Consider the following 18,203-nt stretch of genomic DNA (forward strand, 5'->3'; position numbering starts at 1 on the left):
TTTGGAGCTAATAATCAGCCATTTTTCTTCCTTCTTTTGTTTAAGGACTGCATTTGCTTTCTAATGTGAAAATACTGAATTATTTGCTGCGATGGTGCACTTAGTCATATAAAGAACATTGTCTAATTTTTAATCAGTGACCTAAGTGTAATAGAATTTAATGCTTTTTCTTTATCACATACTAGGCACCTACATGTAAGAACCCAACTCAGCTTGGTATTGCAAATCTTTTAGATTTGTAATGTCTCATTCAGTTTTGAGGAATGGATTGATTAGCAGACAGGGATTAGTGTAATTCACTGTGTGTTATCAATGACTGGCATAATGTTTATCATCAAGACAGTGGTCAATCAATGTAAAAGAGGGCATATATGCTATATTGCTTGAAATCTGTGTTGTCAACCTAATTTACTTTTTTACAAGCAGCAAACTCCATTTCATATCTATTTTTCTCAGGGATATGAAAAAATTGATTCTATATTTTTATATTTTGTTTTATTTTTAAAGGCAGTAGACAATAGTGGTTAAAATTAAAGCTTTTAGATTTACCTGATCTGACAGAATCCAGTAGGAGCTATGGTAAAAGGATAAAAGAATGAGGAGCACCTTTTTCATATGTATCTGTGTTATGGATTATTGCAGAGGTGTTTTCAAAAGGCCATTATAAAGACTTAAGTTTATGAATGTGTAATACTATGTCATGTTGGGCAGTTATTAAATGATAATTATTTTCTGAGATGCAAGAATTAATTAGGTTAGAGGAGAAATAGAATTTTATGATAGGCAATCCATCTTACTGTCATTTCATGCAGATGAAAATACTGGGAAAAGTTAGATCAGATGACATTCAGCCTAAGGTGGTGCTCCTGAATCCTTAACCTTGCATTCTCCTTCATTCAAGGGAAACTGAACAGCACAGATGGATTCTTCCCTTTACAACCACACCAGCCCCCAGGATATGTGGTATGTTCTGACTGGAATCCCAGGACTGGAAGATGTGCATACCTGGATCTCCATCCCTATCTGTTCCATGTACATTGTGGCTGTAGTAGGGAACCTCTTCCTGCTCTTCCTGATTATAACTGAGCGCAGTCTCCATGAGCCCATGTATCGCTTCCTCTCTATGCTGGCCTTAGCAGACATCCTTCTCTCCACAGCCACAGCTCCCAAAATGCTGGCTATCTTCTGGTTCCATTCCACAGATATATCCTTTGGTAGCTGTGTGGCCCAGATGTTCTTCATACACTTCATCTTTGTGGCAGAATCTGCTATCCTCCTGGCTATGGCTTTCGATCGTTATGTGGCCATCTGTTACCCACTGAGATATACCACAGTCCTTACCTCCTCAGTCATTGGTAAGATTGGCATTGCGGCTATGGTCAGGAGCTTTTTCATCTGCTGTCCATTCATCTTCCTGGTATACCGACTTTTATATTGTGGGAAAAACATCATTCCTCATTCCTACTGTGAGCACATGGGCATTGCCAGATTGGCATGTGACAATATCAATGTCAACATAATATATGGCCTGACTGTGGCCGTACTCTCTACAGGGATGGATATAGTTTTCATCATTATGTCCTACATAATGATACTTTGCACAGTGTTTCAGATCCCTTCCTGGGCTGCCAGATTTAAGGCCCTTAACACATGTGGTTCCCACATCTGCGTCATCCTTATGTTCTATACACCAGCATTCTTTTCATTTTTTGCCCATCGCTTTGGAGGCAAAACCATCCCTCGCCACATCCACATCCTAGTGGCCAACCTCTATGTGGTGGTGCCCCCTATGCTCAATCCTATCATCTATGGGGTGAAGACCAAACAAATTCAAGAGCGAGTGGTTTTGCTTTTCTCCTCTATGAGTACATGTTGTTAAAATGATAAATAGCGTGCAATACAGTATATTTCCAAATAAAATGTTTTCTTTCTTAAAAATATCTTTCTGTGAGGAACAGAAATAAAAGAAATCTATGAAAACACCACAAAATCTTAAAAAGGATAGTATCTGTCAAAAATTTACACTAAGTTACTGAAGGTAGTCAAATATTTTGAAAACTACTTTTTCAACATTTCTAGAAATCTTACCATCATGCATTTCAACTTATCCTAAGGACACAAAGAGAAACTGTTAAACTGGAAATATTTGGGGTGGAGCAAATACAGATGAAAATACTGGGAAAAGTTAGATCAGATGACATTCAGCCTAAGGTGGTGCTCCTGAATCCTTAACCTTGCACTGTCCTTCATTCAAGGGAAACTGAGCAGCACAGATGGATTCTTCCCTTTACAATCACACCAGCCCCCAAGATGTGTGGTATGTCCTGACTTGACTATTCCTATGTAGATCTAGGAAATGGAAGTGGAAAGTCATTGAATATTGTTATAGTTAATATGAATTTTTGCTGAAATGTAAACCACTTCTACTGCTAGAAACAAATACATCGACCAAAGACAGGAAAGCACCATATTATAATTATTTTGCTATGACATATTTCTTGAATTAAAATATTATGTCTAAATGAGACATTGTCTGATTCATGGATATCTTAGTTTATTCTATGGCATAAACATAAAATATATACACTGAATGAATACATAATGTTGAATATAAAATAATGAATAACATTAAATTAACCCACATGGGAACACATGAACGATTTAAAAGCTATTTTCTCCTACTCATTGGGGATGTTAGGCCAAAATCATCAAAGGAACATCCTGGTATCTAACAGAGGGTTTATTAAACAAGTAAATGGTTTCCATACCTAGGAACAACAAAAAATATTTAGAAAAACTAAAAATAAAATCCAATAGAATACTATCTAGAATGTTGCAAAGAAAATTGCATTTAAAGAGGATATAATCACACCAGAAAGGTTAAACTTGTTTAAAGTAATTTTTTTATCATAATAATAGTTATTTTATAATTGCCTAATGCCATTGGACACTGTTTGGGTAGAGATATATCTGACTTATGCAGGTATCATTCTAAAACACTTATATTCTATTAGCTTGTCTCCAGACTATACCCAATTCCTTCAGAACAATTTACATTTAAAAAAAAAAAAAACATTTATTGGTTCTTTTTAGTTATACACGACAGTAGAAATCATTTTGATACAATTGTACAAGCATGGCATACATCTTATTCTAGTTAGGACCCCCTTCTTATTGATGTACATGAAGGTGGATTCATTATGGTATATTCATATAAGTACATAGAAAAAATATTTTGGATTCATTCTCTGTTTTTCCTTTTTCTATCCTCTTCCCTTTCCTTCATTCCCTTGTGTCTAATCTACTGAATATCTTTTCTTCAATACATATTTTTACAAACTCTTCTCTAAGGCCTAAGACATTCTCTCGGAGTTACATATATATATAGATATAGACATATCTATCTATCTATCTATCTATCTATCTATCTATCTATCTATCCACACACTCTCTCCCTATAGGCACACTTATTTTATTTACAAACACACAAATATACAACAAAAAATGAAGAAAAGCTGTAAATGGACTTTTCTATATTATTTCCATTGCTAGAGCAGACTAAAACAGAAAGACTATTAATTTTTACCACTCATACTTTCCTCTACCTTTGCACGCTGCTCAGATATATTTTTAATATAAAAATATTTGGGTTTCACACCACATTTAAATTCAAAGTAGTTGATTTTTTCTTCTACTATGCTTTAGGCATTCTGCCATGAAACTTATACTCCTTCACAACAATTTTAAAAGGTTATTTATATTTAAATGTGAGTAACTGTACCTGAATTTCATAGGCATTGAATCTACAGGTAAATTCCTCAAGTTCTTAGAGCAAGTGTCAATAGAAACTAAGGTCTATATATTTTAAATATTAATATTTTGGTATTCAAAGCATCACTGAGTTATAACTTTAGAAAATATGAAGAGAATTTTTTATTTTCTTTTGTCTCCTTGACGACTAAACCTCTTTCAGCTAGACACCACCCCCCAAAATTAGAACACCATAAAACTTGGGGAGATTTAAGAAAATGAACATACTCTCCCACATAGAATTAACAAAAGTAAAAACAAAATATTCTAAGATCCTGAGATTGATAAAGTGAGAACAGAAACACACATGAGTAAGAAGCTGGACAGTATTGCCAAAATCTGAGAATCAGAGAGTCAGAATAAAGTTTACTTCTGTGACTTTGCTCTGCCCTCAGTGACCTAAAAAATGATAAAACTCTGTGACAAAGACCACAAAGACTTCAAAACAACTCATCTCCCTAAGTTTCTTTCCATTTTTTATATCTGATATTAATACAAGTCTTGGTTTTTAATTGATCTTCTCCACAAATCTCCCCATCAAAGTTTGCTTCCGAGACAACTCAATCTATAAGGAGCACAAAACTAACAAAAATAGCAGAATTACAACAAAATGCAAAATTGTAAAATGTAAATTAGGAAAACAAACATACATTTAGAAATGAATACAAAATTAGGTGGGGGGGATAGTTAGGAAAAACAAAGAATAAGGAAAGCGCATTTAGCTCAAATTTGTCTTTGCATAAATTATAGGTGAAAGAGAGAAAGGAGATAATTAGATAACAAAGGAAGTAAACATTTCTTGTTTTTTTAGATATAAATAGTAGTGTAAGATGATATTTCATAAACATGTTGAATCTCTTAGCAAAATTAATCAGTGAAGTAGAATTCATCATTACTATAATCTTTTCAGGAACATAAGGTCCTGGTGTTGAGTCATGCTCTTCTATGTAATAAAACACTGTGGAATAAATGAATATATTTCTGATGTCCTACTTCAGAGAATAAATCATTATTAATAATTTTTACAATATTTTTATTTTATTTGCTTATTTTTATGCCATGTTAAGGATTGAACCCAGTACCTCATACATGCTAGGCAAGCGCTCTGCCATTGAGCTACAGCCCCAGTCCCCATTTTTACAATATTTTTGAATGACATTTTCTCTTTTTAAAGAGGAGAGAAATAAGTTTAATGGATTTTACTCTGCTAAAGATTTAGGATGTCATATGGGTCTATGCTTCAGAATGAATGCATACCCATGAATTCTAGGGAAACAAATTAAGATTGATGCTCCTTTAAAGAATGAGCAAAATCATTGTATTGTCTTGAGCAACTAATAAAAAATGAGCAGTACATTAATGAAAACATTATTAAAATGGATAGGTATTGGTCCATGAGTGAAGGTGTTTTGAAATTTTACATATAAACTGGAATTAATTGATTGATTGATTTTTGCCTACTCTGGAGCTAAATGGTCAGTGACAGTTTTTCAAACAATGAAGTCATGAACTGAAATTTGGGTAGGACATGCTGGCCTACCCAAAAGAAGGAAAAAAATCTGAGCTGGAAATACTGTTAAGGGGATTAGTAAAATGAAAGTAATAACTAAATTATTTTGAGCAGGTGGAATTACTAGCAAGTTTGTGAAGTTTAAGAGGGAAAAGACTCAGGATAGAACTTTTAGGGTTCCAAATTTTAACTAAAGTAAAAAGAACAGAAGAAGAGGCAGGAACCAAACTAGCCTAAATTATTTGTTGATGATTTAAGAAGTTCAGGATTGGCACAAATGCCAACCTGTTTTTATGATCAATTCCATTCAATCTAAACCAATACCATTCTTATTCTTTCTTCACAGAGGAAATTCTGGAAAGACCTTTATATTGTCATCCTTCTCTCTTACACTTGCTGAAATCCACTGTGAATGTCATCCACAAGACCATTCTTACTAAATTTACAAATGTCACCACATTACCTCAAGTGCTCCTTAGTTAGCTAAATGTAGGATAATGTAGAAACTTAGAAATTGTCAAGGAGAAAGATACCATGTGCATTCATCTCTTAAATTTCACAGAAGCTTTCATGATAAATGACGTGCCAACTTGTAGCCCCACAGAAATAATAATGTGAAGATTGTGCCATTTGTTTGTTTGCATCCACAGAACATGGCATGATTTCCTCACAATTAGGAAGTATATCACAACTGCTTTTTGAAAGAAGAGAAGAAAGAAAAGTAGCAAAGAAAAAGGGGTAAAAGGGAGGGATGAATAAAAAAGTAGTGACGTGTAATAATTTGCTTAGAGTTCTACATGGTAGAACTTAGAAATGTCTGTTCTGGTAATGTTATTGAATTTACAAAAAAAGTTTCAGTAAAATAAAATTGAAAAGAATAAGACTTAAGACAAAGAGAGAAATACATGATAAAAGGTAATTAAGTATAAATATACTTTTCTTTCTAGAAAGAATGAGAAGAACTTTGCTTTAATGAAAGGAAATATCACAAGGATTTGTAAAGATAGAATGGAATTGGCATAGGAATATGTAAGCATTTAAGAGGACTTTGGATTTTTTTTTTTTAAGTAAGGACAGCTGAAAAGGAACTTTGTTTAAAGGAATAAAACTTTTACATGTCAATTTCTTTGCACTTAACCTATTGGGAATGAAATAAGAAGAAAATGAGGTGATTTCTGCAAGTGTAGAAATAATTGCAGGTATACTGAGTGTGCATGAACCCAAGAGGACTGACTTAAAATTCACTAGCTCTCTCAAGGCTTCAACTAGGGATGAGGAAATCCCTCAGGCCATGTTTATACCTCCACCATCTTCAACATACACTTGGTAGAGAACAGTATACTCAGTATCCAGGAGCTTTCTTCTACAATTCAATCTCAAGAAATTTATACTGTGCCTCAGAATGCTAAAGAACTTGCTATGAGTTTTGTAGGAGGATGGACACACAGCCATGGTCTCAGACAGATGTAGAGACAGAGAAATGTATCTGTATTGCAGAGACAAAAGAAAAGTGTGAGAAACCATCCCAGAGATGTCTACAATATGATACTGGCAGATGACCCTGGCATTGAATGGTTTAGAGTTCATGACAATAACTGTTTTCTGTCACGCAGAGCACAAAACACAAAACTCAAGGGAATGAGATGAATCCATGGAGGAGAAAAAATGACGAGCAATGAGTAACAGTAATATGAAGAACTGACAATACTCTGCAGGTACCTGGTAAGAGTACAGCCATCTCACAACAAGTAGAGAGGAAGCCTCACTATCCTCAAGCTATCTCATACTATTTTGTTACCAGTGTTTCCAATTACAATAGCTCCATTTAACAAATAGGTACTTATATGCTCCCTTGCCCACCACCCCTCTATCTGTACTTGTCAGGAAATGCTCACACATTGCCTCTTTATTTTTGAATAAGTCAGAGACACTGTTATTGCTCCAGGAGAATTCATATTCCAAATGATTATCCTTGGAGAAGAAAAAGGTTGTTCAAATTGAAAAGCTGACTGTACAAAATGTTGTCATAGATTTAAGAATTGCAAAACTGTGGAAATCACTGTATTGACTGAACTGTCTAGTTTCTCCCAAATGCATGTTCTCTGATGAACTCACTTTTGACCAGAGAATCAGCACCATTAACCACATATGCTTTATGAATTTCTGGCATATTGTGATATTTAGCATAGGAATAAGTGATGATTCATGGGTCTGCTAGCATAGTGAGTCATTTTGGAAAGTCTAGGGGAAAAAGAAGAAAGAACCTAAATCTATTTTCATGAAATCCTAAGTATTTTTTCAATATATAACTTGAGATTTTCTTGATTCATGCATAATTTTTAAAGTGGCATTTTTGAGATTTTTTTTTTCTCGAGATAGGGTCTTGCTAAGTTGACAAAGCTGGCTTTGAACTTACAATCCTCCTGTATCACCTTCCAAAATTGCTGGACTTATAAGCATGTGCCGCAATGTAATGAGAACTTTCATATAAGATGTCAGGGGTCAAGTTTGGAGAAAATTCAGTCATCAGACTAAATAAGTCCTTAAATTTTCTTCAGTTATTCTATAGACCTCTTCTGAATCATTTCTGTTATCTCAAAGTCTGTCTTCCTTGTCTAGGATATTATTTGATTCCTTTTTTAAGAAATCTACTTTTTATCCCTTTATTTTCAATTAATTTCTTTTAACTGAGATCACGAGATAATACAAATTTTCCAGATGATGTAAAATCATTATAGTATATTAATATATTGTGCTTTTGAATTTTAAATATATCTATTTCTAGTCTCTTCTGCAGACTTCCTTTTACACTAATATTCTGGCCAGAATCTTAGAATTTACTAGACCAAAATGACTATTCCTCACCTGAAGGCAATTGAGAATAGAGCTCTGGAGGAGTAGCTGAAAACTGGGATAAGTAGGGACTCACCAAACTCTGATTAAATGTACATTTCCAATCAAAATAAATAAATCTATATTTTTTTCTTTCTTTTTCTTTCCTTTGTGTGTGCATGTTGGGTGGGGGGTGTCCAGAGTTCTGTCAGGGAAATAACAGACAGTTCAGTAGTTTAATCCCATAACCAGGTGATTTTGCTGATCCTAAAGCAATAGTCCTGCCAGGCTTCTAACCTCTTATTCTGGCACAGTACCCATAAATGCCCTTACTGAAAACAGTGATATGTCTCTATAGAGGTCAGTTCTCTTCAGTAATAGGTGGATGATATGATCTTAGAGTCCTATCATAAGTAGAGAGAATCAAAATGATGAATTTTGATAAAAGCAGAAAGTAGAGTGCAATAGCACTGACCAAGAAACTTCTTTTGTTTCCATCAGGAGGCTCAAGAGCACAATGTTCCTCTCCAACGTGACAGTCTTCATGCCCTCTGTCTTGACACTAATTGGGATCCCAGGCCTAGAGACTGTGCAGAGCTGGATTGGGATCCCATTCGGTGCCATGTATATCCTGGCCATGATTGGAAATTCTTTGCTTCTGTTTATCATCAAATCAGAGCCCAGCCTCCATGAGCCCATGTACATTTTTATAGGCATGCTAGGAGTCACAGATATTGTACTTGTTAGCAGCATTATGCCCAAGATGCTTGGAATCTTCTGGTTTCATGCACAAGAAATCTATTTTGACTCCTGCTTGCTTCAAATGTGGCTCATCCATACATTTGAGTGTATAGAGTCAGGCATCCTTCTAGCCATGGCCCTGGACCGGTATGTGGCCATCTGTTATCCACTGAGACATACCACCATCTTTACTCACAAGCTGGTTGCTCAACTAGGAACTGTTGTAGTACTCAGGGCTGCCATTCTTGTAGCCCCATGCCTAGTATTGATAAAGTATCGGTTTCAATTTTATCACACGAGAGTCATCTCCCACACGTACTGTGAGCATATGGCCATTGTGAAACTAGCTGCAGGAAATATCAAGATCAACAAAATCTATGGTTTGTTTGTGGCCTTCACTGTTTCAGGGTTTGACCTCACATTCATCACTTTTTCCTACAGCCAGATATTTGTCACAGTTTTTCATTTGCCCCAGAAGGAGGCTAGGTTGAAAGCCTTCAATACCTGCATAGCTCACATCTGTGTCTTTCTCCAGCTGTACTTCCTGGCCTTCTTCTCTTTCTTCACACATAGGTTTGGTTCTCACATCCCCCCTTATATCCATATTCTCTTTTCTAGCATGTACCTGCTGGTCCCTCCATTTCTAAATCCACTGGTCTATGGTGTAAAGACCAAGCAGATCCGTGTTAGTGTGGTAAAAATGTGCTTTCCATAAAATCTACCTTTATTGACACCTGCATCCTTTCCTTTTTGTTCACTAGTAAAAGTCTCTCAAAACAAAACAACAAAATGCCATGTTATTGAGATACTTGAGTTTTTCCCAGTTAGGTGGTATTTAAAAAGATTGCTGTACTCTAAGTCAACCTGGGTTGTGAATCCTACTTAAGGAATGAGAGTGAGACAAGCAAAAAGAACAAAATAGTTGATATTTGAAATATTTTAAAAATTTTGTCCCTGGTTGAGTTCTTCTCCTAAAAGTTATTCTCTGGAATGATTGAAATGAATTATGTATCTGTCACCAAATTTAAATGCACACAAGGCTTATTGTTCTAGAGTGTGCAGGCACTCATTAATAACAAGTTATTCATTCACTTCTATTTACTCTCCAAGTAATATGTAAAAATTGAGGAAGTATATTTTAAATGTTTACTTTAAAAAAAATTATAGATCTCATGAGATAAAGTATAAAATTCAAATATTTTCCCAGGGTCATATGGACGTTACAGGCACAAAGACCATGGGAATGATGTGTTGCATTTTACACCTCTCTCTTTCTATTTCTCTCCATAGATATATATGTATGTGTATATATGTTTGTGTTTTGTGTTTGTGTGTGTGTGTGTGTGTGTGTATATATATATATATACACACATTTGGAGGTGTACTGGAAATTTAACCCAGGGAAGCTTTACCATAGAGCCTTTGTCATGTTTTATTTTTTGACAGATCTTCTTAATTTGCTTGCTTACTAACTCTCTGGGGCTGGCCTCAAACTTGTGATCCTCCTGCCTCATCCTCCAGAATTCTGGGATTACAGGTGTGCACCACTGCACCTGGATATACATCAATATTTTCTCTGCTATTGACTTAATTAATTTCTCTAATTTTATTGCTAAAATTTTCTGAGTTTATAATTGGGTATTTATGGGAGAAAGAAGGAAAAGAAGGTAGGAAGGGATGGAATGAGGAAAAGATAGGAAGGGGAGGAGATAGAGTTGTTTTTAGTTAAGTATTGTGATTCTTAGGAAATGACAAATGAATGGCCAAGAAAATGAAGGTATACTAAATCAGGTAGATAACTGAAGATTTCAAATACAGACTGTAGTTTAAGTTAACTGCACAGACTTTTCAGACATTTCAAATTTTTCTTTGCAAGATACAATGTGGGGAGACTTGGAAAATATGATTAAGAAAAAATAGCCACTTATGTTGTGCAAAGTTGTTGGTCTTTTTTCAGATATAATGTGTCAGTGGAAGTTTTATCTCTATAACACTCATACATGTATGTATCTACTGCATATGTGACAGCATACCCTCTCAGCAGATGTAAAATATTATGCTTTTATGTTGAAAAGATTATGGAAAATACTGATGTCCATAAATTGATCTGCCAGTTTGAAATCATTGTATGTGTAAGAAATATTGTACTGTATGTCATAGAGCTCATGGACACTCTGGCTGGTTTTATGCATTTGACTATTTTATTGGACATATGTTGCTATTGAGGATTACATTCCAAAATACAAAAACTATCTTTGGGAAATCTGTGAGAATAAAAATTGAAATTTATTGGAGCTCCTTGGATTGGATTATCAACAGGGGCAGTTTTTTTTAGATAGTATAATTTCTTAAAAATAGAACTAATATAGCATTAGGATTAATGTTGTCATGAGGATTCAGAGAATTTTTAAGTAAAAGTTCAAGTAAAAAGTAGCTGAGGATTTGTAGGCATAGAGTCAAATTTGAGAATATTATTCAATATATATAAAACAAGAAAGAAAAAATTTTCTTCATGAAATTAAAAAATAATTATGGAGCATTTCCTGTAATATAGATCTATTAAATAGAAGAATGCAAATCACTTTTTATTCAGTGCATTCGCTAGCTTAAGTGCAGCTAGAAGTTATACTATATCAGTGATTCAAATATTCATCTGGAAAACCCATTTTAGCTAATGGGTGATATATAAAAATAGGAAGTAGAGCAGATTTGGATAGTCCACAATAGTTCTAAGCATACTTTAAAAAATTATTTTTTGTAGTTGTAAATGGACAGTATATCTTTATTTTCTTTATTTTTATATGGTGCTGAGTATCGAACACAGTGCCTCACACGTGATAGACAGTGCTTTGCCACATAACTATAGCCCCAGCCCCAGTTCTAAGCATATTTGGAGAAGTTTTGAAATTGAACTAGCTCTAACAATCATCCTTAAAAATGAGGAAATATAAGAGTTATATAAAAAGTACAGTGAAACTACAAAACATTTGTTTGTCAAAAAAATATCTAGTCTAGATTCCGATTATTGAAATGTTTCAGAATGACTTAAAATTGCCAGGACTAGTTTCAAACTGACTTAAAAATTTTAAAAAAGAGTGAAAAAAGGGTTACTGCAAGGAAAAGAGGGTAACCACGACTTTATATCAACTCATGAAATGAATCAAGACAATTATAAAATAAATTATTAGACATAAACTGAGAGGGAAGAATGTATTTTATAAACAATATTTTTCAATAGGAATCCTAAAATTGAAGCCCAAATTTATTTCATCAGTTTCAAAACTGACTTAAAAAAGTGTTTGCATGGATTTTCAATAACGCTGATGACTATCAATGTTTCTAACCTTCAACAATCTAATAGCTGAAATACGATTCTCATATAATTGGCATTTAACAAAGAACAAGCTATTCATATTGTGGGTTTTTTTTCTTTTCTTTTTAGGCCTCTTTCATTCAATACTGTCTTCTTTCCCTTCACTCATTTTAAAATCTGTGTCCCTTTTTTTCTTCTTCATTTATAAATCTGATGAATAAAACTCTATTTATTATTTTCAAGAGTCATTCTTCAAGACTGCACAACAGGCCTTCCATCAGGCTAATGGTGTTTCCTAGTAAGGATTCACATGGTGGTTTTCTAACTAGTAGGGGCAGAATTGATTCTTTTCCCTTGTATTGTTGGCTTTCAGGTGAGGGAGCAATAAAGCTTTGACCCTCCTATGTTTCTGCTGCCTTTCATCTAAATTGACAGTTTTGAAAGAATACCTTGTAAGTTTCGTGTATCCCCACCTTTCTTTACTTATATAATGTTCTAAGAAATACAAAGCTAATCCAATGTAGAAATTTTTAAAATTATTGCTTTCTTCTGCAGAGGAGGGAAGGGACATTTTGAAGGGACATTTTGTTTAAGGAAAATCTCTTTCTCCTGAAAGAATAATGAAAAGAATATGTCAGAATATAAGCTTAAGATCTGCATATTTTTATGACATTACACAGTTATAAAAGGTAGTACAACTAAAAAAAAATCAATAAAAATATATAATTCTAAAAAAAGCTAAACATTTGTTATGTTTGCTTTTCATCAGGATATTGACTGGAAATATGCAAATTATTTGGTGATTATTATAGGCTTAAAGAAATGAGAAATATTGAGGATAATTAAAAATAATTTCCATACTATTGAAGAATTGCTTTTATAAAAAACTTTGGGACCAAAACGAACTTTAGGGATTTGAATTTTTTCAATGGAGTTGTATGGATTCATTATTTTTAATAGATATGAAAACATAAATCTAGTTCTATAGCTGTATGTATGTGTTAATTTCTGCATGTGTTTCCTACTTCTGTCCACTGATAGGAACCAAAAGTAGTGAACAAACAATGGTGATGAACAACATTCCTTTCACAACCTTGGGTTGTTAGTAAGTTTGTTTGCTAAGTGATGAGGACTCATTATTTTAATTGATGTGTAAACATAGATCTAGTTCTATAGTTGCATGTATGTGTTTATTTCTCTGTGTGTTGTTTAACTCTCTCCAATGATAGAAACCAAACGTAGTGACAAACAGTGGCATGAGCAGCATTCCTTGCTCATCTTGGGTTGTCAGTAAGTTTGTTTGCTAAAAGAGATGAGGACTCCTTGGAAAAAGAACTACTTCTCTGGCTTGGGCTAGAAAAATAAAAAAGTAATTTGAAAATAAAGCAGTTGGCCAGAAAGTAAGGGGTGCCCAAAGTATGATGGGGACCTGTTTAAATATTAGGGGACAGACAGATAAGGATGGTAGGAACATGAGGTCAAGAGATTAATTTTATAAAATGGGCCCACTGTGCTGACCCCCACATGCTTTTTTGCTTTTTTTTTTGCCAAAAAGCAATTTATCTATGGCCATGCCTGGACTGAATGGACAGCATATGTCACATTTCTCAGAAAATTACCTGTTTTCTGCAAGGAAATTCAGGCAAGAAATAATGTTGGCAAGAGGAACCCAAGTTACTTGGAAGTGAGAGACCTTTTTGACCCTTTTCACATACCAGATTCTGGAAGATAAGGAACTCCTCCTACTTTTTAAAACCTGCAAAAAATGCTTAAGAATCAAATTAGACTTGATCTGCCTGGGCCAAGTGACATAGAGTTGCCATGGCAGTGGGGGTTGGAAAATCTGATGTCACCCTGCTGTCAGTTAACAGTCAAGAAGTGTACCTGGGCAGGACTCTCTGGAAACTTCCCTGGGATCCCCCAAAAAACTGGAGTGCCAGAGAGGCACATTGTCTCTCTCCTCTCTGAGAAAATCCACTTTCCTCCCTTGAGAGTGTCCCTTTTCCCTTTTCTTTCAATAAACATATTCTTGTTACTCTGAGCAATGTGTCTAAAGTCTTTCTGACTTCATCACAAGAATCAGGATTTTTTTATGTTGATATTTCGGATATTTCTTATTTGTAAGTCTTTTAAAAATATTTTTCAGGCTACTTTTTTCCTTCTTAATAAAAAGCAACCAACAGCAATACTCTGTACAAGTATAAGAAACATTAGAAATACACATCATTTTAAAATAGTTACAAGAAAATTTCAGTTTAGAGTCCGCATCAAGATGTCCTGTTCATATGTGCCCCCAAGGGGGAAAAAATAAAACAAACAAACAAACAAAAACTATAGTATGTTAAACACACAACTGCTACACTACTGTGTAGTAGTCTGAAAACTCAGAAATTTGGACTGTTGAGGCAAATCAACATCAGTCACCAAGACTTTGTTCACCTTAAAAAGTGCAATCAAGCATTGCAAAAAAATAAAATAAAAACAAGCCTTTTTCATCCCAAATGAAATATAAATAAAAGTCAACCGCATAGTTGACCCCCACTCCACACCCACACCATCGCCTCTGAAACCTCTGACTTTACAAAACAGATCCAGTGGAATCGATTGTGCTGAAGTCTGGCTGGAGGTCACTTTTCACAGGTGCCAGTTGTGACTAGATTCAACTTTGGAGGCATAAAGTTTTTGCTCTTGGGAGAAAATATCAATGGCCCAAATCCCCTGAACCAGCTGATCACAATTGTCAACCCTTTCATGCACAGTAAATCCCAGGTTAGTTGCTTTCTTATGTGCACCTGTCAAATACTGAGCAGAAAGCTCAACCCACCTCCATGGTTCCAAGGAACTCTCCAAATTTTAGTTCATTGTTCCTGGGAGGGCTTAGGGCAGAAGCTCAGAAGCACTTTCCTCTTGCCTTGAACTCACCCCCAGCCTGTCCTTTCTATTTACACATTAGTCTTTCCTTTCCAATGACTATGCTGTAAATACCATGGCCACCCCCAGTGGCTCTGTCCCCAGTCTTCTCCATGATGCAGAGCAGCAGCATGACATTCATGTTTCCAGCTCATTTGGAACTCCAAATCTCTTTAAGAATCAGTGTTTGAAGAGGAGACTTTCAAGACTCCTCTGTTTCCCAGAAGCCCTCAGCTCTGTAACAAAAGCATCCATTATCTTCTGTGAGAAGGCTCCTCTAAATTAAATTTAGGAAATTTGGAGCTACAAAAATGAATAATAATGGTAATTGATTATAGCCCATCATATAAAGTCATATTCTAAATGTCACTCAGATGAATAAAGCAATACATAATCAAATGACTGAAGAACAAATCTTTTCTTATACTCTAATGACAACAAATAAAAATATAAAGTATGATGAATTGAGAATTTCATTGATAGAATAAAAAGATTTTAGGAGGAGTAACTATTTAAATAGTTTCAAAGTATCTCCTCACAGATTTTCATGAATTACAAAGGGAAGAATAATGGCATTACAATAAAGTAATAGATGACACTCATTAACCAAGTGATTGAAACTAAGTTCATTAAATTTAGAACATGTAAATATTACATGATTAATGATGCAGTGAACAGAGAAATGATATATTATTCTGTGGTATTCAATTAAAAATAAATCTCATATAACCTAATCCATATTCATGAGGAAACATTAAAGAATTACAAATGATGGACAGGCTATATAATAAATGATACGTTATTCAAAAACTTCACCATCAAGAAAGAAAAATAGTTAAGTATTGTGGAGCATTTTGTAGTTTCAGCAGCTCATGAGGCTGATACAGGAGGGTTGTTATTTTAGTCCAGCATGGGCAACTTAGTGAGATCCTGTCTCAAAAATAAAAATACACTGAGCATGTAGCACAGTGGTAAAGTTCTCCTAGTTTCAATCCCCAGTACCAAAATAAATAAATAAATAAATACAGATGAGTATTCAAAAGGTATAGTCAAATTTCTTTAAATGCAAAAGAGAAGGTCTGTTGAATCAGACCAGATGCAATGACACAAGACGAAAGCTGTGTCTGTCATATGTCATCATTGTGTCTCTCAAAGATTTGCGTGCAATCTAGTCTTGGTAGCCCATTTCCTGTACTATGCAGAGAATGGGAATATTCCTTCCCCTTTTTCCTCAAGCTAAAGGTTTAAATTCCTTTTATTTTTTTCTTAATTGACACATAAAATGTGTGTAAATTTATGGTGTACAGTGTGGTATTTTAATCTATGCATACAATGTGTAATGGCTACACTGAGATTTCTAGCATGTGTATTACCTCAACTGTTTTGTAGTAATATTACTTACGATCTAGTCTTAGCACTTTTCAAGTGTATAATATATTGTTATTGACTGTACTCACAATGATGTACCACAGACCTCTTGGAAATTTTGTGCTTACCTGAAATTTTCTTTGAACCTACATCCAAAAGATTCGGCTGGGTGGGGGCCACCCATCCAGCCTCTCTGGTAACTGCCATTTTCCTCTTTGATTCCATGAGTTCAGCTCCCAAAGTTCTTTTTCTAAGGTACATATTCTTCTTTCAACTAAGTAAATAGAGGCTTCAAGATTAGGTCTGAGATTATAGATATAATAATTGACAATAACATTATTGAAGATACATTTTTTTAGGTCAAAATTATGGACATAGCAAGAACAACTTGGTAAGGGCTGGTTGAATACAGGAAACATTTATGTTACCCATGTTCAAGTAAAAAAAATTGGAATCTGAAAGAATTTTGGGGGCCCTGTGGTGTACTTTCTAAAGCCAGACCCTTTCATGGGCCTTATAAGAAAAATCACTCTTTGTCACACTGGAATTAAAAGATTCCTTTTGTTTCTCAGTCAGCAAAAGTCTTCCCAGATTAATCTGAATGTCAGAAGTTGTTTCTCTTTTCCTTTACAGCTCATTATTTTTGTAAATAAGTGCCTTGTTTTATTTTGTGTCATTGAAAGCTGACTTTCCTTATAAAGTTTTAAAAGGTCAGTCATTTTGGTTCCAAGTTTCAAAGTGATATCTGAGTTTGAGAGGAAAATAAAACAGACACACAACCCCTATGAGACAAGGAATTTTCTAAGTTCATAACCATGTTATTCTTTCATTTACAGATCACAAGGGATTAGAAAAACCCAATCCCACAGGGGCACACTATGGTGTAAAACACTGATTCTTCACTGCCTGAAACATCGAAAAATTCTGCTCTGTGGGTTCTGTTTATTCTTCCGTGGATAGTCCCTGATAAATCTGGGGGCTGGAGATTCTGTAAGGTGAGTGGGGAACTGACAGATTTGTTTCTAAAAGAATACAAACCCTATATGACCCCATATGAGGGCAGGAGGATAAAAAAGCAACACTGTCTTGTTTTGGAGGGTTTCAACTCTAGAACGATTTTGTCTCATAGTAATTCATGCTTTCCAGAATATTTCTCAAGGAGTTAATAAAAAATAGTGGGGCAAATTATAAAGTCTGACAAGTTGTAGGAACTCTCCAGAACTAGATTAATATATGAATGTAAAGCTTGTCTGCTAAAAAGGTCCAGAGATCATTCATGCTTAGACTGGAGGAGATTCAAAGGAAATTCTCACTGTATCTTCAAACATCTGAATTGTTTCATGGGAAGGAGAGAGTAGATTTCTATGGGTTAATATCTGGCATTATAAAAGAGAACAGTACATTTCATAATTCTTTCTAAATGGTTGAAATTATCCCCTTTCCACAGTCATCCTCTAATGCATTTCTGTCAGAGTTTTCAATGGTTAAAGAAATCTTTCCTCCTTCTTTTAAGCACGTACATATGGACATAAAGTGCTTCCCCCGGTTGCCTTTTGCCATCCAGTCCAGTAATTTTCAGCCTGAGAGTAATTCTCAGTCTCTTCTTTCTAAATTTCTCCTGCATCATATCAGTGAGTCCCATAGATTTTTCTGCCTTGTTATTCTTTCACTATTTTTACATAATTTCATGATGGGGTAGCTTTTCACTAAGTTATTCCT

The 18,203-nt window shown here is 34.7% G+C and overlaps 2 protein-coding genes across 2 annotated transcripts; both read left to right on the plus strand.

Moving 5' to 3' along the window:
• The first annotated feature begins 919 nt into the window (after nucleotides 1–919).
• LOC114098443 (olfactory receptor 52Z1P) lies at nucleotides 920–1,879 on the plus strand. Its single transcript, XM_027942688.2, has one exon. It carries the CDS (start codon nucleotides 920–922, stop codon nucleotides 1,877–1,879), a length of 960 nt encoding a protein of 319 aa, XP_027798489.2.
• A 6,790-nt stretch (nucleotides 1,880–8,669) lies between these two features.
• On the plus strand, nucleotides 8,670–9,608 carry LOC114098505 (olfactory receptor 52A1). Its single transcript, XM_027942756.2, has one exon. The coding sequence runs from the start codon at nucleotides 8,670–8,672 to the stop codon at nucleotides 9,606–9,608; it is 939 nt and encodes a 312-aa protein (XP_027798557.2).
• Nucleotides 9,609–18,203: the final 8,595 nt, after the last annotated feature.

This window comes from Marmota flaviventris, chromosome 9 (genome assembly GCF_047511675.1).
Source record: "Marmota flaviventris isolate mMarFla1 chromosome 9, mMarFla1.hap1, whole genome shotgun sequence".
Classification (NCBI taxonomy): domain Eukaryota; kingdom Metazoa; phylum Chordata; class Mammalia; order Rodentia; family Sciuridae; genus Marmota; species Marmota flaviventris.

Coding starts and splice junctions, on each gene's coding strand:
- LOC114098505 (XM_027942756.2), top strand. CDS start 8,670: ATGTTCCTCTCCAACGTGACAGTCTTCATGCCCTCTGTCTTGACACTA.
- LOC114098443 (XM_027942688.2), top strand. CDS start 920: ATGGATTCTTCCCTTTACAACCACACCAGCCCCCAGGATATGTGGTAT.